Below are 21170 nucleotides of genomic sequence, written 5' to 3'. Positions count from 1 at the left end.
TTGTTATATTCTTATGTTTTCTACAGATGCCAGAGCAGCAACCAATAAATCTGCGCAGTGGTGCTGAAGATACTAAACATTATGAGGAAGCCAGGAAATGTGTGGAAGAACTAGCCTTATACCTTAAACCGCTCAGCAGTGCAAGAGGTGAATCATGCTTGTCATCCTTTTGCCGTGTTTTAGTATGGCAACATGTGTAAAGAATATCCAATTAAGAAAAGTGCCAAAGCAAGTAATTTTGAAGAAAATGTAAAAAAAAAAACCACTCACCATGTTTTATTTCCTTCCCGTTTCCCTTCAGCCTTTATGGTATGATTACGTGGAACTTATGACACTTGGTGTCCTGAAAAGAGCCAGTTCACTTCCAATTGGAACGAATGGGGTTATTGTTTCACAGCAGTTAATTTGAACATGAACAAAATTTCAAGGCAGAAGAAATTGTGCCTTGAAGAAATTCTGAAGAACAATGTATACATAAAATGTTTTCCTCAGCAGATCTAAATACCATAAAAAATTTAACCCTTGCATACCATTTGAATAATTAGCCCCAAATAGATTGTATATAACTTTTGCATTGCTCTCAAGAAATTCAGAAAAATAACATTTTTCTCTTCATAAAGGTGTAGGATTGAACAGCACAACTCAGAGTGTGCTTAGTCGGCCCATGCAAAGGAAGCTTGTGACATTAGTCCATTGCCAGCTGGTGGAAGAAGAAGGGCGGATCCGAGCCATGCGTGCAGCACGATCTCTGGGTGAAAGAACTGTTACTGAGCTTATTCTTCAGCACCAGAATCCCCAGCAATTATCTTCAAATCTTTGGGCTGCAGTGAGGGCTAGAGGCTGTCAGTTCCTTGGACCAGGTATGTAGCAGGGGAAATGGTTTTACATCGGTGAGAAGATCAGCTGTGATATGAGCAAAAATGCTTTACATTTTTATATTTGAACAATTGAAAGCATTTAAAAAACGAATTTCTTTTTAATGATAATGTGGTTCATTTCTACTGTACATTGCACAGATTTGACAGGTCTTACTGAAGTCTTACTAAATGTTCTGCTATACAGTAGGATGGTGTTTTATTACATTGTTTAAATTGTTCAGTGCAGGCTGAGCAATACCAGATAAAGTAATCAAGGAAAAAGTCTCTGAAATATAAACTAACAAAAGTTCATTCAAGAAAAATATAAAGTAATATTTAATACGTTTGCACTATTTTAGTTATAAAAATTCAGCATTTGAATTTTTGGAGTTAGTTGTTACCTAAAACTCTCCTAGCAGCCTTCCCTAGCTTGAGTATCCTTCAGACACGTGAACTTCAATTTGAGAATGCCCATCCAGCAATTGGTGGGTTTTGCTTTATGGGACACAAAGTAGCACTCAAGGCCCACTTCTTAGTTGCAAGGAGTAACACGATCAACTGCTTACACTGAATCCTCAACTTACAATTGATCCCAAAATTCCACTGCTAAGCAAGGCAGTTTTTGAGTCAGTTGTGCCCTATTTTATGACTGTTTTGCCATAGTTGTTAAGCGATCACTGCAGTTTTTAAGTGAATCATGCGGTTGTTAAGCGAATCTGTTTTTGAGTCAGTTGTGCCCTATTTTATGAATGTTTTGCCATAGTTGTTAAGCGATCACTGCAGTTTTTAAGTGAATCATGCAGTTGTTAAGCGAATCTGGCTTCCCCCATTGATTTTGCTTGTCAGAAGCTCCCTAGGAAAGTTGCAAATGACAATCTCAAGACCCCAGGACCGTGATGGTGAACCTATGACACGCATGCCATAGGTGGCACGCGGAGCAATTTGTCAGGGCATGTGAAGCATGCGCGCCCTGGCCAGCTGACTTCGGTCTTCATTTGAGGCCATTTTTCGCCCTCCGGAGGCGCTAAAAACCAGCCCTACGGGCAAACCGGAAGATCAGGAATGTACTTCCGGTTTGCTTGTAGGGCTGGTTTTAGCCCTCCAGAGCCTTCAGGGAAGCCTCCTGAAGGCTCTGGAGGACGAAAAACGGTGTTAGGGACAAACTGGAAGTCACTTCCGGTTTGTTCGTATGGTCGTTTTGTACCCTCTGGAGCCTTCAGGGAAATCTCCTGAAGGCCCCTGAAGACTCCGGAGGGGTAAAACCAGTGCTACGAGCAAAGTGGAAGTCCGTTGCCGAACTTCCACTTTGACTCGGAGGGGGAAAATATTGAGTTCTTTTCAAGGTAACTTGTGAGCAACGGCTGCACTAGAAACTGAATGCTTTGCACAGATTTTAGAGAAGGAAGAGGAAGAAAACAAAGCAAAGCTCCCAACGCCTCAGCCCAGTGCTGCTCCCTCCGTGGACTTGAAGAGGAAAAAGCCCCCCCCCCGCTTTTCCCCCTTCTCAAATTGCGGTGTGCCTGGTGAGAGAGGGAAGGAGAGGGAGGGAGAGTGTGCACCACCTCCGATTAGCTCTCAAAGCTTGGCTTCTCGCCTCTGCGGCCAGGGCTTCGCACCCGGCCAGTGTGGGTCACCACGGCACTTGAGCGAAGAAATCCATGCAGTCCAAGTGAGCCAGGGAGAGAGATAGAGCGCCTGTTTGCCCACCCGCCTGCCTGGTCAAGGCTCTGATTAGGGTTCATTGGTGGATTAGTCTCTCCAGCTAGCCGGCGCGCTCGGCAATTTGTTGAGAGGTGCCACTCTCCCGCAATTTGAGAAGGGGGAAAAAAGGGGGCTTCCCCCTCAAGTCCACGGAGGGAGATTGCAGGGAAGCTCCAAATGCCCAGCGTGGTGCTTCAGCCCAGCGCTGCTCCTGTAGCAAACGGGGAACTTCCCCCCACCACCAGTCCGATATTTATCTCTCACACGTACCTCTGGGAACCTGCTTCCCTACCGCACACCCTTTCTGAGGACATTCTGCCTCCTAGCTCAGGAGGAGGGGGGGCGAGCCGGGCAGGTGCGATGGTAATGGGAAGAAGGTTAGCGCGCGCCCATCCACACCCACCACCTCCGCCAGCTCAGGGCAGCTGACTCACATATGAGCTGAGGCTGCGGGGAGCCCCCTTCGTGTTGCAGAGGGGGGCCCAGCCTTTGCCTGCATGACAAAGCATTCCCCGTCACTAAGGGCGAATGGGAGTACCCCCAACAAGCAAAGGACGTGCCGGCAGACCACCCACCTGCGCTCAAGTCAGCCTGCCTCTGTCTCCGCATGGGCTCTCTGGTCTCTGGCAATACTGGATTCTTTCCTGCCCTCCTGCATCGTCTCTCCGCACCCAGAGGTAGCTGGGGCAACAGTTCTGCCTCCCCCCTCCTCAAGCCCAGCAAGAAAGCCTGATCATCCCACCAAATCCATCCAAGGAAGGAGAGAGAGAGCCGGGCTCAGCCAATCTGCTCTCCCTGAGCTAGAAGCAGCAGTTAAGGGCAAACAAATGGCCGAAAATGAAAGTTGAAGTCAGCTGGCCAGCGCACGCATGCACGCTGGAGCTGACAGGGCAAAGCCACGCGTGCCCTCACCAATGGCTCCGCGTGCCACCTGTGGCACGCATGCCATATGTTTGCCACCACGGCTCTAGGGGAATGACATATTTTCTAGCATGATCCTGTTGTAATCTGGAGATTTCTATCACTCCTAATATAGTTGCTAATTCATAGAATTTATAATATCTTTATACAAATCCTATATTAATCCTGTGATGCTCCTTGATTTTCTAGCGATGCAGGAGGAAGCCCTGAAGTTAGTTCTTTTAGCTTTAGAAGATGGATCTGCTTTATCTCGAAAAGTCTTGGTTCTCTTTGTGGTACAGAGGTTGGAGCCACGATTTCCTCAGGCTTCTAAAACCAGCATTGGGCATGTTGTCCAGCTTCTTTACAGAGCCTCCTGTTTCAAGGTACAAAACTTAAGTACTTACGAATCTTCTTTATCTGGTAGTTATGTCCATTCTTAAAGTGTGCGTGTGTGTTTGTGTACTTCTTTTGCGCAAATGGCATGATGCAACAAGTTCCACAGAATTATCATTTGCAAGAAAGAATCTTGATTAAGCACACTTATTCCTTAGGTTCTTTAGTTTATCTTATTTTAATAGTTTTGCCTCCACCAGGTGACTAAACGTGATGAGGATTCCTCCCTAATGCAGCTGAAGGAAGAATTCAGAACATATGAAGCTCTGAGACGAGAACATGATTCCCAAATTGTACAAATTGCTATGGAGGCTGGTTTGCGGATAGCTCCAGATCAGTGGTCTTCATTGCTATATGGAGACCAGTCTCACAAATCCCATATGCAGTCCATTATTGACAAGGTAGTATCTCTTTAAATTATTACCCTTTGGTTTCTCAAATCAATTTTAAAAATGCTGATAAAATTGTAAAGAGAAATTCATATTTTTATATGAAATGCACCAATTAATTTTTTTTCATTCCAATTTTGTACAGGTAGTCCTTAACTTACAACCATTCATTTAATGACTGAAGTTACAACACCACTGAAAAAAGTGACTTATGACTCTTTTTTCACACTTACTGGTGTTACAGCATACCAATGCTTACATGATCAAAATTCCTGCACTTGACAACTGGCATGTATTTGTGAGGGTTGCAGTGTCCCAGGGTCATGTGTTCAACCTTTGTGAACTTTTATCAAGCTAAGTCATTGGGAATGCCAGATTCATTTAAAAACCATGTTACTAACTTAACAACTGCATTGATTCATTTAACCACTTGGCAAGTAAGATCGTAAAATGGGACAAAACTCACTTAACTGTCTTGCTTAGCAATAGAAATTTGGGGCTCAATTGTGGTTGTAAGTTGAGAACTACCTGTAGTGAGAATGGAGTATCCTCCTTACTTGTAGAATTTAGCTTTGATCCAAAATACCTGGGAACCTCTTTCACCATTTTAGACCTAGGGCCTTTTGTGAGGCGTGGTGGTGCAGTGGTTAGAATGCAATACTGCAGGCTACTTCTGACCTCCAGATGCCTGTAATTTGGTGGTTCGAATCTCACCAGGCTCAAGGTTGAATCAGCTTTCCATCCTTCCGAGATCAGTAAAATGAGGACCCAGATTGTTGGGGGCAGCATGCCTTAGAGAGGGCTGTAAAGGCACTGAAAAACTGTGTATAAGTCTAAGTGTTATTGCTATTATAGCCTAAAATAGAAAGTGTGTTTTTTACCTATTTTCATATTTGGAATTTTCTGTGAATTCCAGATGAATGCTTTTTATTTCTATTATTATATATTTTATTCATTAAACATGAAACTCAGCCAACTGAACATTCAAAAATGTATTACAAATACCAGTGACTGGTGCTAATGGTTGATACGGTTTGCTGCCAGCGTCCCAGGTATCAACCAAGTACCTTCTTAAAATATAAGATGTTCCGAGTAGCACAGTTTTTTGCAGTTCCGCTGATGTTATTGCAGGAAGCTGCAATTTCTTGATGTATCTTGTAAAATTCTTGGACATGGTGCCAAGTACTCCGATGATGACATTATTATTATTATTATTATTATTATTATTATTATTATTATTATTATTATTATTATTATTATTATATTCATTAAACATGAAGCTCAGTTAACTGAACATTTAAAATTATTATTATTTACTTTAAAACTCTTATTATTTTATTGTATATTTTATATTTTGTAAATCTCTTTGAGATGGTTTTATGTAGGAACAAGTATAAAATACATTTATAATGTTCCTGAATGTTATTAACTCATTGAATAAAAATAAAAACAGCCCTATATCATTTCTTAAGTTAGAGCTAAGATGTGATTGTTGCTCTAAGTACTACTTTGGAAGGTACTTATATTTGAAAAAAAGGCTAAAGAGCATTTATATAAGGCTGCATGCGGCAAGTACTTAAAATGATTTGGCAGCATAATACAATTTCAGGAGTAATTTTTAGCTTTAGTCTATGACTTTGGAGGCCTGGGCTTGTATGAGAGCATAATGTGGAAGCAGTCTCTTACAGTCCAACTGAGGGGGAAGCACTGCAGTTTTTCCTTGGTACTGTATTATGAAACTACGGATTAATTTTAATAAATAAAATTCAAGTTTTCTGCATGCTGTTTTTCCATGCAGAATTTAATCCTGATAAAATAAAGCAAATCTTAATTGGTTTTTCAGGATTTGATACTCAGAATGTGGAAGTTTTCATCCACTTTAACATGCATTTACTCCTGTGTACTAAGTAAATAGAGCCTATTGAGAGACCCAGAGCCTATGAAGGAACTCTTGTGTATGCAGTGCAAAAGAAACTACATATTTGTTTATACGTAACTAATAATGATATTGTTGAAATGGAAGGATGAGTGCAAAAGATACCAGAAGTTAATCATTTTTTCACTTTTGTCATCTTAAATAGCATTTTTTCTTGATTGAAAACTCATTTTAGTGTCTTTGTATACTCTTTTCTACTATTATTAGAAATTAGTGCATTATTTCTGGAGAAGACACCAAATTTTGGAAGACAAAGTGCTTTATATAAAGTGACAAATAATTAAGATAATCTTAACATGTATTTTCCCATGGGGTTTGATTGGAGTGTCCATGTGGACAGAAAGTTTTTCTAATGATTAATATGTGAATGTGTTAAGTTGCAGACCCCAGCTTCTTTTGCACAGAGTGTTCAGGAATTAACAATTGCTCTCCAGAGGACTGGTGATCCAGCTAATTTGACCCGGCTTCGACCCCATCTTGAACTTCTTGCAAATATTGATCCCAGTCCAGGTAAATTTGAATGGGTAGATGGGCAGGCAGGCAGACAACAGTTTTTATATTATCTTAAGACTAATATATTTATTAGGTCATAAACTTTTGTGGACTAGAGCCAGTTTCATCAATTTTATGAAACTATATTTTTTGACCAGCAGTTCCAAATTTTTCCTGTATGTAGACTACAATTTTTCAAGATCTATACTGCACATTCTGTTTTACATAAAATTTCCATTCCCTGAAGGTGATACTGTAACCTCAAAAATCACATAAACATAATTTTAGGAAAGCAAAAATCTCATGACAATTTCAAAGCTCGTTATTTTATGATATATATTTTTTATTGTTTTATGTACCGTATTTTTCGAAGCATAAGACGCACCTTTTTTCCTCAAAAAAGAGGCTGAAAATCTGGGTGCGTCTTATACATTGAATACAGAAAAACGGGTCATTTTTTGCTCTTTTTTGGCCCCCCTACTCCCACAGGAGCACTCTGCAAGACCCCCCAAGGCTATTCATGCCTTTTATTTGAAAAAAAATGGGGCCGTTTTCCCAAGGTTTGCAGAATGCAAAAACCTTTTTTTCCTTTTAGAAAGCTTTTTAACTGATTGATAGAAATTACATTGATCAAGTGCTGTGCCAGCAGGAACAAAGCTAGGTGCTGTAGATTGCCAGCGATTTCCTTCTCCAGCACATGGATAAATACATCTGGAAACATCTACTTACCTACCTACTCTCTCTCTCTCTCCCTACCTACTGTATTTCTCTCTCGCTCTCTCTATCCCTCTATCTACCTACCTACCTACCTACTCTCTACCTACCTATCTACTGTATTTCTCTCTCTCTCTCTTTCTTTCTCTCTCTCTCTCTCCCTCTCTTTCTCTATCCCTTTATCTACCTACCTACCTAACTACTCTACCTACCTACCTACCTACCGTATTTCTCTTTCATTCTCTTCCTCTCTATCCCTCTATCTACCTACCTATTTTTTTTATTTGCCTCTTCAAAACCTTGATGCGTCTTATACTCCGAAAAATATGGTATGTATTGTATTCTTGCCAGAAAAGCCCAGTGCTTTCACCATGTAAAACCAACTTAAGTTTATTTTGAAAAAGAAAGAACTAAATAAATGGCCAGAGGATCCTGTTCCTGTCATGAAAGAAACTAATTTGCTTCTCGAAATTAAATTTTAATTCTTGTGTATCATTACATCCTTGTAAATGTCATATATTTTCCATGTCATAAAAAATGGAATGGTTTTTATGATGAAAGATTTTTTTGTTCCATAAAATTTCCCATTGCTGAGAAAAATTCAGGGTTTTTTTCTTCTAAACACTGTAGATGCTCCACCACCAACGTGGGAGCAGCTTGAGAATGGATTAGTTGCTGTACGGACTGTGGTACATGGACTGGTTGATTATATCCAGAATCACAGCAAAAAAGGAGCAGATCAGCAACAGGTATAGTGAATAGCAACCACTCTGTTACCGTTCTGCAGCCATCCCCTTCCCTCACCACCACCACCACCACTGCCAGTCCACCAAACAAGAAAGGTTGGAGACTACTGGTATATAGTGCAGAGCTTGGGAAAAGTGCACCTAGATCAGTGGTGTCAAACTCGATTTCATTGAGGGCCGCATTGGGATTGTGTTTGACCTCGGATGGACGGAGGGGTGGCTGGGGAGCGGAGGGGCATGGCCATGGTGGGCATTTTACACAGGCTCAAGATGCATTTTTCCCCTTCTTTCCACAGTTCTTTACTATAACCACTTTCCTATCTCTTCTACCAGATATTACTGGCAAACATTTATTACTCCACTAAACTAGGCAGTAAAGCTATTTATACTATTGTATTTTTATTACTAGCCGATAACCCGGCATTGCCCAGGTATTTATTTATAGGGAAAAAATGTCTGGACCAGACGTAATTTCTAATGTTGGATTTCCCCCCTTACCAGAGGGAGCCACCTTATGAAGTACTGTGAAGCCTATTACCATGGCAACTTCACTACACTGTACAGTAGAAGCCATTTTACGGCAGTACAGTAGAAGCCATTTAAAGGCACAACAGACTGCATCTTAACAGAACACAATACTTATGGGTGTCTTACCCCCACAGTATTTTTCTCCAGAGTAAGTCGTCTGTGTACCAAGTTTGGTTGAAATTGCTTGAGGCATTCCAGAGTTATGCTGGAACATAAACACACAGAGCCATTTTTATATAGATAGATTCTACTAATAATAAAAATACAACAGTATAAATAACATGATAATACAAGATCTAACAGCAGAGGTAAATTTCCAGGGTAGTAAAGAGAAATGGTTTCAATTATAGATTGCAGATTAAATGGACCTACAGTATGTAAAATATGGCATTAAACTATAGTATTAACATAGGATGTTGCTTGTTTTCTATCCAGATCAGGCACTTACGTGTGGCCACATAATTGTAATCCAGTCCAATGCAGTCCTTCAGCAGCACTCTGTGGCCCGTTTTCGGCTTCCAACAGCACTCTGCTGGCCAAAAATGGGCCATGCAGAGGCCACACATGGCCCGTTTTGGCCAGCAGAAGCACTGCGGGCCAGTCCTTTTGATATTTCCAGGCTGGCCCTGCCTTGAGTTTGACACCCCTGGCTTAGACCAAGGGCTCCTTTTTGAACTAAAACAGTTGTTTATTCTTTCAAATTGCATGTAAGATAACAAATTGCCACAAGAGAGAATAGATTTTAGGCAGTCTTTGAAGCCAAGCTCAGTCAACTACTTAGTTTTCTATGAGGTTAGTGTACTATATTATTACTTATCCTTATCTACAATATTCACACTATTAAATGATATGATTAAGTTTTCTTTTTTAAATAATCTATTGTATCAGTACATAAAAGATGATCCCGCGCATGTTTATATGAAGAGAACTGGTATTTTATTATCTATATGCTATTATTTTGATGACAATTACAGTCATAAAACCTAGTAACTCACAGTCACTCATGTCATTTTTAACAAAGATATCTTCCTATATTTTTGAGATTTTTTTTTTCCTGTTTATTTTGGAGAATTATTTTCCAAATAAACTTTTGTGTTCTTTTATCTAATTTAGCCACCTCAGCACAGCAAGTACAAGACATATATGTGTCGAGATATGAAACAGAGAAGAGAATGCCCCCGTGGGGCCAGCTGCACATTTGCACACTCACAGGAAGAACTAGAAAAGTAAGTTCCATGCCATTGTTCTACTTCTATCTTAAATATTATATGAGCTTAAATTTGGAATCATTCAGTTCAATTTGAGTCGTCCTCAGAGGATCAGAATAGTAAAACCTTTGATCATTCAAACAAAAACCGGGAAACAGCAGTTTGTAAGTCATATAGTAGCATTTTATTAATAATATATTCATCTGGATGCATCAACCTTAGAGATTTTTTAAAATTCTAATTAGGAATTGCTGGTATTATAAGCAAAAAAAAAAAAAGTAAATTTTTAAAATTTACCTTTAGATACAAGAATTGGTAAGTATTACTATGGTTGTATTGTTTTAGAAGATATTTAAGAAATTATAAAAAATATTTAATTGAATTTCTGTTTTAATTATTAAAATATTATTAAAGAGGAATTTATTTTGCTAGTGAAGGCAAATATACATGTCCCAAGATAATGTCGCAGGATCCAGTCTGGATCCGTCACCAGGACCAGAGTTTTAGTCTTCTGAGCTTTTGGACTCACGCTGGAAAGCCATTCTCCGGGAACTTCTGTCTCATCAGAATGTATGCTCTAGGTTATTCTAGGCATAATATTTATGTGATGCCTGGTTGTGTGTGACTTGTTGGTTGGGGTGTTGATGGCCGGTTATTAAGTTGTTGGCTGTTTTCTTGTACTTCCAAGTCCTCAGCTCCTAAAAACCTGATAAGCTGGCGGTAAATCAGCACTCCTCTATTTACTGAAAGGGGCCCATTTCCCAGGCTTCAATCATTTCCCTGACTATTCAGGAAGCCAAGGACTGGATCCTTAATTTATTCCACTTGGGCTGAGCAATGAAATAATCAGCATCTTTACATTTGAGGATTAACTTATCAGAGAAATGTGAGTTGGGAAGAGATGTTTTTGAGCAAGTGTAGTCCTTCTTAAAAGCAGCTACAAAAAAAAAATCTTCTTGCCTACTTTAATCAGTTTTGGATTTTTGCTGTTTTACAATTTGTGAACATATGATTTTATTTTATTTCCAATCTCTATTTTTAATGTTTTAGCTTATGACATGATTCTGATTGTATTTGTTGATAATTTAAAAAAAAAATGAGATGAGATCCCAAGATGTGTTTCATCTTCATTTGTCGTAGGATTTCCTATTTAGAAGTAATACAATTGAAAAAAATGAGTAAATAATTAATAACCCAAAAGTTTGGAATCCTGGTGAATAGCTCAGTGAAAAACAGATGACCTCGTGCAGGGTCCCCAAATCCCCAGGCTGCGGCCGACTACTGGGCCGTGAGCCATTAGAAACTGGGCTCAGAAGTGACAGACAAGTGTGTGCACTCCATGTGTGCAAGAAGTGGGCACATGTGCCTGCTGCTCACACAAGTGGAGTTGTTGTGCGCACGCTTACTGGCCACTCGCATGGAACCATCCCTCACCACCACCACTGGTCCACAAAGCTGGAAAGGTTGGGTAACTCTGAGGTAGTAGATCATTAGGAAACAATTACTGTAAATAAGTTGTGATATGGCCATACTTAAAGGCTGAGTTAAAAGATGTGCAGTTGACATGTAGGAAATCTTGTGTTACATTACTGTTTTTTATTCTGAACTAAAGATCCGAGATAAGCATCAATTAGCTGCTAGCCCACCTGCTAGCATTCTAAACCTTTTAGTCTTTTGTAATTCATCTCTCTCTTAGTCCTTTCATAACCATACAAAGTCATCTTCATCTTATCCCTGTTAATGTTGGAACTTAATGTTTTTCATTGCTTTTGTTCTATCATTGTGTATTATCTATATTGTTGCTGTCAAAAATGTTCCTTATCAATAACCTCAGTGATTGCAGACCAGTGACACTCACTCCTATTATCATGAATTGCTTTGAGAAACTAGTCTGTCGGCACTTCAATTTCTGGTCTTCCACATACATTTGATGAACACCAGTTTATCAGCATATAAATCCAATAAAACAAACAAACAAACAGTTTGCATACAGAACAAATAGATCTACAGTGGATATTATAGTCATCACTCTTCACACTGCTCTGACTCATTTAGAATGGGTGTAGGCTATGTGAAGATGCTTTTTGTAGATTTTAATTCTGCATCATATCTCCTCAGCCCTTATTCTTAACACTGGTACACCACAGGCTTTCATGTTGAGTCCCTTACTCTATACTCTTTATGTACATGACTGTATTCCCATTCACGCCAATAATACTATTATTAAATTTGCAGATGATACAACAGTGGTGGGACTCATTGGGATGGGGTGGGTGGAGCTCATCCAGGGGGATGAGTCTGCCTATCGAGATGAGGTGGAGATGTTGCTTTTGTGGTGTGGAGACAATAGCTTGGTCCTTAACACCAATAAGACCAAGATGCTTATAGTGGACTATAGAAGGAATAGATCAGACATCCAGCCCTTGTTTATCAATGGAGAGCAAGTGGCAAGTTTTCAGTTTCTGGGTGTTATCTTAAAAGAGGACCTGACATGGGGCGGTCACATTGCAGCACTGGTCCAAAGGGCCCAGCAGAGATTATACTACCCGAGACTTCTCAGGAAACAACAACTGCATGAAAAACTGCTGGTAACCTTCTACTGCTGTACCATAGAGAGTATTTTAACTTACTGCACCTTGTAGGATTTGCCAATTGCACAGGGGCAGATAAGACAGCACTCCAGAGGGTCAACAGCATTTCATTTCGTTGTACGAGGTGCAGTTACAATAAAGTAAACTTTATTCTCCCATCCATTTTGCTGCTTAACCAAATGCAATCACTAGTGGTTCCTGCATGTCTACAACATAGGAACATACATGGGAGTTACTGAGACAAGCAGAAGCACCATGAAACATTGTATAGCTGCTGCTTCAAAGTGTTTCACAGGCAAAGACATGAATAGTAAGGGCTATTGTCTTAGGATTTTACTCTACAAATACTTGAAGTTTTACTTTTGTGATATAGAAAAAGCAGAACACGGAATCATCAAAATTCATACTTAAAAATTACTTGTCTAGAAGCTACACAGGGAGGGAGGGAGGGCCAAGGGAAGAAGTGAATGGTTTGGTTATTGAGTATCAAGCCTGTAGGTGGTGGATAAGTGAGAGTAGATATGTTTTAGCTTTACAGATCGGCAACTTTTGCAGCCTTTGTGGTGAAAAAAATTGCCACAGATGGACTAAAGGATAGTCTTCAGTTTCAATCATTGTACAGTGACTAGAGTTATTGCAGCACTGAATAAAGGGACTTCCAATCACTCTCCAAAATTATGGGTTTTGCAGTGCCCCATGGTCACGTGATCAAAATTTGAACACTTGGCAACTTGCCTACTCTTACAACTGCAGGGGTGCTTTAACTCCTCCCATCTGCCTATCTCCCCCCATCTATGTCCTTTTGGTCCCCTGCATTCCACCTCCCCTTAAACCATAGGTGATTTTTACTATCTTGTTGCTTCCATAGCTGACCAGCCCAGCCTGGCCCTTCATGAGTCAGCTGCTGCCTGTACAAAGTTTGTTTTCCCAAAGTCACACCCAGTACAGACATGGGAAAGATAGCAGATGTCTTGTGAAGGGCCAAGAAAGACATGCTTTGTCAGCAGAAACAAGAAGACGTTGAAGGTCAGCTGGTGTGACAGAGTGCGGGATGGCAGGACCCCGGGTAGAAGGATGGTGAGGATGACTGGGATTGAGTTGAAGTGGCTTAGGTTTCCTAGGATGCTTGTGACTTTGCATGCAGTAATGGTCTGGGGCTTCTTGGGGTGGCTGGTGCTTCATACCATGCCACACTGCTGGCTTCCAGGGTGGCTTTGCAGCGCTTCTTTTAGTCCCAGAACCATAGTGTGACAAGCAGCCCCAGAAGTCTGCAGTTTTGAGATTGCTGCCCTCAAGACAGGTTGTAGGGCAGCCAGAGATGCAGATGGGGAGAGGGATGTTGGGAGGAGGCAGTCCTTTACCTTAGAAGATCTAAAGCTTGGGACTGGGAGGGATCAAACTCAGAATGGCTTGACTTGGGATGGGTCCTCAGCTAACAACTGGTGGAGTTCATTTAATCATGGGAACGTGGAGTGCTGGGTTGTTTGCTAAGTGAGGCAGTCATGTGATGCCATATTTTACAACCACATTGTATAGCAATAGAAATTCCAATCCCAATTACCATAGTCATTCAAGGGCTACTTGTATTATCTAGTTGTATGCAATCCACATATATTTATAATATTTGTAAATATTGGGCCTGAATTAAAACGTATCCTATTGCAACTGCAACAATTCTTTTTGTTTTGTTGATTGATTACCATATGTTTTTTCTTGAAGATTTCGCAAGATGAACAAACGTCTAGTTCCTCGAAGACCTTTGAGTGCCTCCTTGGGTCAACTAAATGAAGTGGGCCTGCCAGCAGCAGCTATTATCTCAGATGAAGCAACAGTGGACTTACCCAATAGAAAACCCTCTACCTTGCCAAATGGGATTGTTTCACCAGGCAGTACAGTGACACAACTTATCTCTCGTGGAACTGACTCCAGTTATGACTCGGTCATGAAATCTGGGAAGATGGACCACCATAGTAGCAGTGCTCCTGGATCACCTCCTGATTTGTATGTTTCTATTTTGTTTATCGCTTAGAATTTGACAATATAAATTAGCTTGCAGAAGAGTAATCCACACATGCTTCCACATGCCAAAATTGTATGTGCTCAAAATACAGAGTGTGTGTATGTATATATATATATATATATATATATATATATATATATATATATATATATATATATATATATATATATATATATATATATATATATATATATATATATATATATATATATATATATATACACACATACTTCTGCACTGATTCTTACAGGCAGCTTGTATATAATTTGATATGTACAACTTTTTCTATCTGTAAGTCATTTTTTTCAGAATCAAAGCCTAGGGCAGAGTTCCCCAACTTTTCCAGTTTTGTGGACCGCTGGGTGAGGGAGAGGATCATTCCCTGCTAGTGGCCGGCAAACGCACACACCGCTCATGCAAATGGAGCATGGGTGCGCGTGTTCACTTGCCGTTTCCACTGCATGGTTGCAAAGAGCTCACAGCCCAGTAGTGGGCCGTGGCCCAGAAGTTGGGGACCCCTCGCCTAGGAGATTAACCTGTATTCAACATATAAAGACTCCCTAAACTTGAATTTGATTCCTGTTCATGTTCATATATTGCTAATAATGTGGAAGAATTTGCAAAGGTTTTGTTTCAAAATACTGTTTTAAAACTTTCCAGTTTGACCAACCACTATAATATTTCTTTGACATTTTCCATCCAAAATTTGACTGTGCCAGCCTTCCTTAGTTTCTAAACCTGGTCATGGTCAAACGGTGCCACTATTGAGATTTCTGCTTACATTGAATAAGAAACAAATTGTAATCTTTGTAAGGTTGTCGCTGTTAATAATTAAGGCGCCAGGCTAGAAAGCAAGAAGTCATGAGTTCAAATCCTGCCTTAGCCATGAAAGCCAGCAGGGTGACCTTGAGCCAGTTCTTCTCAGGCCAATCCACCTCACATGGTGTGTTTTTTTTTGTGGGTAAATAGGAGGAGAAAGATGTGTTGGATATGTTTGCCACATTATTTGTAAAAGTAATAAAGGTGGAACATAATCAAATAAATAAAAATGAAGTGGCATTATAAAAACCATCTGATATTAGAAAAAGTGCATGGGGTTTCCTGCAATGAGGAACGTAAGGGTGGAATGCTTAAATTAATACAACAGAAGAGCATGTGCTTGGAATCAGGTGATCCTAAGGTCGTTTCCCAGATGGAGGGCTGTTAGAAATCCTCTCTCAGCTCATTGAAAACTGCTGCTTGTCATCGTCAATCACCGTTAGCAATATTTGGGAGATAAATCCTTCTAAGTTTCCCACACATAAATGGGAGCACACAGCAACAATAAAACCATATCTATACTAAGTTGTAATTGCTGCAACTTTGTGTTTGTCTCATCTAGGCTGGAACCTGTTTCCAAGAGCTCTCACCCAGTGCCCCCCCGAGGACCTACAGACTTGCCTCCAATTTCAGTAGGCAAGCAGCTCCAAATAGTTCCCCGAGGCTCCCAGTTGTACCCAGCTCAGCAAACTGATGTGTTCTATCCAGATCCTCGAGGAACAGCTCCCCCATTTGAGCCTCCACCCTATCAAGCAGGTAAACCCCATCTTTTTGTGGTTGAATAGTAAATGATAGTTAAATTCTATCATCATAATATGATGCTTTCCATCATCTTTTACGACAGGTAGTTTGCAAAAATAAATGTATGTCCTCAGATGTAAATGGGGAAGACTTAACTGACATTTTATTTCATGCAAACTCTTGAGTCTCTGAAGTAGTTAAAACAATGGACTAAATATTGTTCTAAATCTTGTGTCATATATTTAGGTGTATATTATCCTCCAGCTCAATCACTACAGTGTATGTCTCGATTCGTCCGACCTCCATCATCTATTCCTGAACCAGGTCCTCCTTTTGTAGAACAACATTATGCACCCTATCTCCAAGATCGCATCATGAACTCACAATACAGTGCACAGCCACAGCAATACCCTCCCATGAGTCAACCTGTATATCCTCCCCATTATGACAGCAGACGTGTGTATCCTGCTGCTCAGCCATACCAACGGGAAGATATTATCCGAGGAAGTCCTGTTCCAATTGAAATTTCTCCACCTGCTGTATCACCATACGTACCTGAAACAAGAGACCGATACCAACAAGTGGAGGGCTACTATCCAGTTGGACCACATCTGAATCAGATTAGACCTTCATATCATAGAGTATGATGCATTTTTTAATTTTATGATTATGGTAATAGTAATGTTTAATGCCATTTTAGTTTTAATTCTTGCAGCAATTGTATGCTGTCCCATTTTACAGGTAGATAGTTTCATTAAGTACCTCTAACTTAACAAAGCAAGTTGACTCAGAGCAATGTATATTCTGAGTTTAGTTTTAAAAATCTATCAAAATATAAATATTGCAAGAAAAGCCAAGATGTGCACATTTCACAATTTAAATTGAAAATTTAAATTTATCTCTGTTTTTAAAATTAATTTTGCTTCTGAAAAGAATGAGGGAGGTTCAAGGCATTAAAAACCTATAATTGATTGTTGTAAATCAAGAAATGGGACAAAATTGCATTTCTTTTCCATCTCTCAAATTCCAGAACAGAATTCAGTTTGCAGGAAGACCAGAATTTATTTTGTAATGACCTAAAGCAGTGTTCCCCAACCTTTCCAGTTGGCAGCCTTGGTTGGGGGTTAGGGGGGGAAGAGGGAATAGATTTGTTTGAGGGGCAGTATTGTGGCCCGCCAGTGGCTAGCAGATCTGGCAGCAGATTCAGACAGTGAGGAGGTTGGGGAGGAACATGGGGCAGTCCTGGATTCTGGGGAAAGCTATGATGAGGGCTCTGTGTCGGAGGCAGAGAGGGGGCCAGAGCCGTGTGCCACTTACCAGCTGCCTCCAGAGTCAGACATCAGTGAGGCAGACGAACAACTGGAGCCTGTTCCTGGTGTGCGCATGCCCAGAGTTGCCAGACGAAGGGAACAGCTAAAGAATAACTTGGGAGTAAGGCCACAGGTGGACGATGAATGTCCCCTCCCAGAGGAAATAAAAGAGGAGTGAAAGGGGAGTGGAGTTTTCAGGAGAAATTAATTTGCTTAATTGGTTCATGACTCTCCGAGGCTCCTTGCCAAGTTTTGTAGATATCGGCCTGTCAGCTCTCCAAGCCAGGTAACGTCTGTGACTGTAAATACTCCCTTAAAAGACTTTGCTGGATGTGAATGAGCAGAATTCACAAACCCCAAACAAAGGGTTTTTTGTCATGACAAGGAGTTTGCTTCATCCTCTTGGGAAGCCTAGGTCAGAACAGGCAGGTCCGTGTGCTCACATTGTTTCATTTGTGTGAGCAGCAGGCACTTGCTCACTGGTGCCCACCACTCAAATGAATGGCTGCAAGTGCCAACGCCCACTGCTAGCGTGAGTCAGATTGCGTGCATGTATGCACGCACCACCTGTTTGCAAATAGGCCTTGTCCTGGGCCGTGGCCCACAGGTTGGAGGCCCCTGGCCTAAAATTAGCCTAAGTACTTCTATCTTTCATTTTTTAAGAGGATTTTTTTAAGCTTTGCTTTGCTGAAGCCATTCATTCACAGATACACATACCAAACAGATAGATAGTATTTCTGATGTGTAGCAATGAATAAGAATAACTATATAGCAGTTTGCATATATTGCTTTGGTACAGTCCAGAGTTTAGAGAGACAAAGTGACTGTGTATCTCTGAGAGGTCAGTGTGAGTTTTAAATATCTGGATAGCCAGTAAATGGCAGAATATAAATTGCAGCCCAAGTTACTGTGTTCTAATGTCTGCAGACAATGAACTGCTAACTTTTGTGGTCTCCTACTTTCTTCAAAGTGACACTGAGCAGATTGTAAACATGTATTTTAGATTATTCATATTTATGCTTTCTGATTGTATAAGTGTTAATGAAACAAGATTGCTTCCTATATATGTGGCTTTGGTGACCTTTCTTTTGTTCACCAAGTATAATCAGGTAAATCTATAGTCAAACGTTCATGGAAAACCAGTATCAATTATTAGAAAGCACATTAATACATTTAGCAATATAACTAACAGATTATCAGATTCGAAACCTGGAAATGTAGCATTTGGATTGTAATACCATTGCGTTCCTTCAGTCACCAAAAAGGTGGTTAATTTGCTATGTTTTCATTTTTAAAAAAATCAAAATTTAAATATAAAATGTGATATTAAAATCTTACTTTAATTTTGTGGAAATGTAAGGTAGCATTCCTACTTTTCTCCAAAATGCTGTTTAACAGAATAGTTTTCACTTTTGCCCTTTTTGCCTTATGAAATTGATGATGACTCAACAGACGTTAATGAATCTAAGAAGGGGGGATTTCTGAGAAACTTGTATTGAAATAATTTTGCTGCTTTGCTCTGGAGTATCTTGTAACTTTGGGATTGTAGATTTAAATTCATTTGTAGAATACAGGAATCTTCATATCTGCATTTTTTTTTAAAACCTCCAGGAGCCTTATACTCGTGCTCCCCCTCAGCCACACCCTAGTTTAGATGAATTGCATCGAAGGCGAAAAGAAATTATGGCTCAGCTGGAAGAAAGGAAGGTCATCTCCCCACCACCATTTGCATCATCACCAACCCTGCCTCATTCTTTACACACTGATGAGGTAATCATATGTTTAAAACAAATTAGTAGAGAATATGATACATGTAGTTTAAAAAATATGAGAAATTGTCCTAAAGAGAGAAATGTAAATGACCTGTTTGAAGAATATTATGCCATGATCTAAATCCTATTATACTAACCAACTATCTTAAGAGAAAAAGTTGAATCAGGTGTTCCAATCACTGAGATGATAATCAGACACTGAGTTTGAAGGGCTCTTCCCATTAAAATATTGATGGCAGGCACCATCAGTCTGCTTTCATGATTGATAGTTGTAGAAATGAATCATGTCCCATTCAAAACAAATTTCTGCAAACCTCAAAAAAGAATTATCAGTGTTCACAAGGCTGGTAACCAACTGCCAAAGACTTTGGACTCATCTGTTCACACTCAGAAAGATAATGTAGAAGTAAGGAGAGTACATTCTAACAATTCCACCATGAAATAATGGCAATAAAATATATTTTGTGTAATCATAATCACTTCTTCTCTAAATAAGGACGTCAGGGTAGTGAACTGTAGTATAGTGTGGTGTAGACCATTTTGAAGGTCACAGTACTCTAGAGCAGGGGTGTGCAAACTTGGGAACTTTAAGACTTGTGGACTTCAACTCCCAGAATTCCCCAGCCAGCGTGGCTGGCTGGGGAATTCTGGGAGTTGAAGTCCACAAGTCTTAAAGTTCCCAAGTTTGGACACCCCTCCTCTAGAATTACAGATTCAAGTAATTCTTTGGGTACAACCCCTCATTCAACAACCATTCAAAGTTACAAATGTGCTGAACAAGAGGGATTTACGACGTAAGAAGTTGCAGCTATCACAACGTCCTCATGATTGCATAATTGTGATATGGAAATTTTAATGCCTGGCTCATGATTATGACATTGCAGTGAGCCACAGTCATATGCTTGCCATTTACAACCTTCCCTGCAATCTTCCCACAGCCATTATTAATGGGAAAGCTGCCAGGGAAGGTTGCAAGTTGCTCAGGTCTCTCATGCCATTTTTCTCCTCATGTGGAGAACATTAGAATACAAGAGCCCAGAGATTAGGAATTAGTTTTAAAAGTATGAGAAATTCTAAACCTCAAATGTTGTCTCAAATGTTTGATAAATGTTGTTACCTGCAATTAGTCTAGACAAGGTAATTCCAAATGACAGCATAATGCTTCCTTTCTTTCTCTGACATGAGTGGGCTTTGTTTTTATGCAGTACTTGGATGAAGATCTGAAGGTAGCAGGCAAATACAAAGGAAATGATTACAGCCAGTACTCTCCCTGGTCGTGTGACACTATTGGCTCCTACATTGGAACCAAAGATGCAAAACCCAAAGACATTGTGGCAGTGGGTCTTGTGGAGATGGTGGTAAGCATGCTGAAAAAAACCCCGAGGTACTCTTGGTAATTGGTAAATTGCCAGATGACCAGATTAGACAAAGGTTTCCAATGGAGATTCTCCAGACTTTTGTAGATGATATGGCAGCAGCTGACAAGAAGTTTAAGGATCAGTAGTAACACTGTACAGGTAGTCCTCATTTAACAATGCTAATTGGGACTGGAAACTCAAGTCATGAAAGGACATGGTCATAAATCAAAAAGGCATACGGTTGCACCACTTGGTGATCATAGTTCTGGTAGTCCCAGTTGCTATTGTGTGGGTTGTTAAGCAAGGACCTCAAATATCTGAGACTTCCAGCTGGCTTCCCCATTTGACTTTCCTTGTTCCAGTCTTTCTCTTTCCTAATTGTTCGAATTTATCTCTTCCCGCTCCTTGTTTATAATTTCATATATATATAAAGTAAAATTGGGGAGAAAACTTTGAAATCATGATTATGGATACTTTTTTCTCCAGCTGTGCTCCACTCATATAAAGTTATACATTATAAAATTTTCCCAAAGTCCATAATGGCCTGGTAATACAGTATTTTTTGAGAGAAAGGAATAATGTTCCATGGATAAAGCAATTATTTTATTGTACCTACCTCCAAAGGCCTTTGCTTAATTTGTACATTCATATTACTAAATATTTAGCCTGCAAAGAATAGTCTGAATAGTCTT

At 40.0% G+C, this 21170-nt stretch overlaps 1 protein-coding gene across 2 annotated transcripts in view; it reads left to right on the top strand.

Moving 5' to 3' along the window:
* The window catches only part of RC3H1 (ring finger and CCCH-type domains 1), a 76999-nt gene that overhangs the window by 36622 nt on the left and 19207 nt on the right, over window positions 1–21170 (top strand). For both annotated transcript variants that reach the window (XM_081948448.1, XM_081948447.1), the window contains exons 3-14: window positions 27–147; window positions 621–860; window positions 3669–3844; window positions 4055–4255; window positions 6557–6689; window positions 8016–8134; window positions 9773–9885; window positions 14178–14459; window positions 15860–16053; window positions 16285–16679; window positions 18960–19118; window positions 20326–20478. In XM_081948448.1, coding sequence (XP_081804574.1) covers window positions 27–147; window positions 621–860; window positions 3669–3844; window positions 4055–4255; window positions 6557–6689; window positions 8016–8134; window positions 9773–9885; window positions 14178–14459; window positions 15860–16053; window positions 16285–16679; window positions 18960–19118; window positions 20326–20478 — 2286 coding nt within the window. The remainder of the gene's footprint in view (window positions 1–26; window positions 148–620; window positions 861–3668; window positions 3845–4054; window positions 4256–6556; window positions 6690–8015; window positions 8135–9772; window positions 9886–14177; window positions 14460–15859; window positions 16054–16284; window positions 16680–18959; window positions 19119–20325; window positions 20479–21170) is intronic.

The sequence above is a fragment of the Natrix helvetica genome (assembly GCF_964273705.1).
Source record: "Natrix helvetica genome assembly, chromosome: 3".
NCBI classification, from domain to species: Eukaryota; Metazoa; Chordata; class Lepidosauria; order Squamata; family Natricidae; genus Natrix; species Natrix helvetica.
The sequence above is the reverse complement of the archived record's forward strand: the minus strand, read 5'-3'. Positions and strand labels throughout refer to the sequence as shown.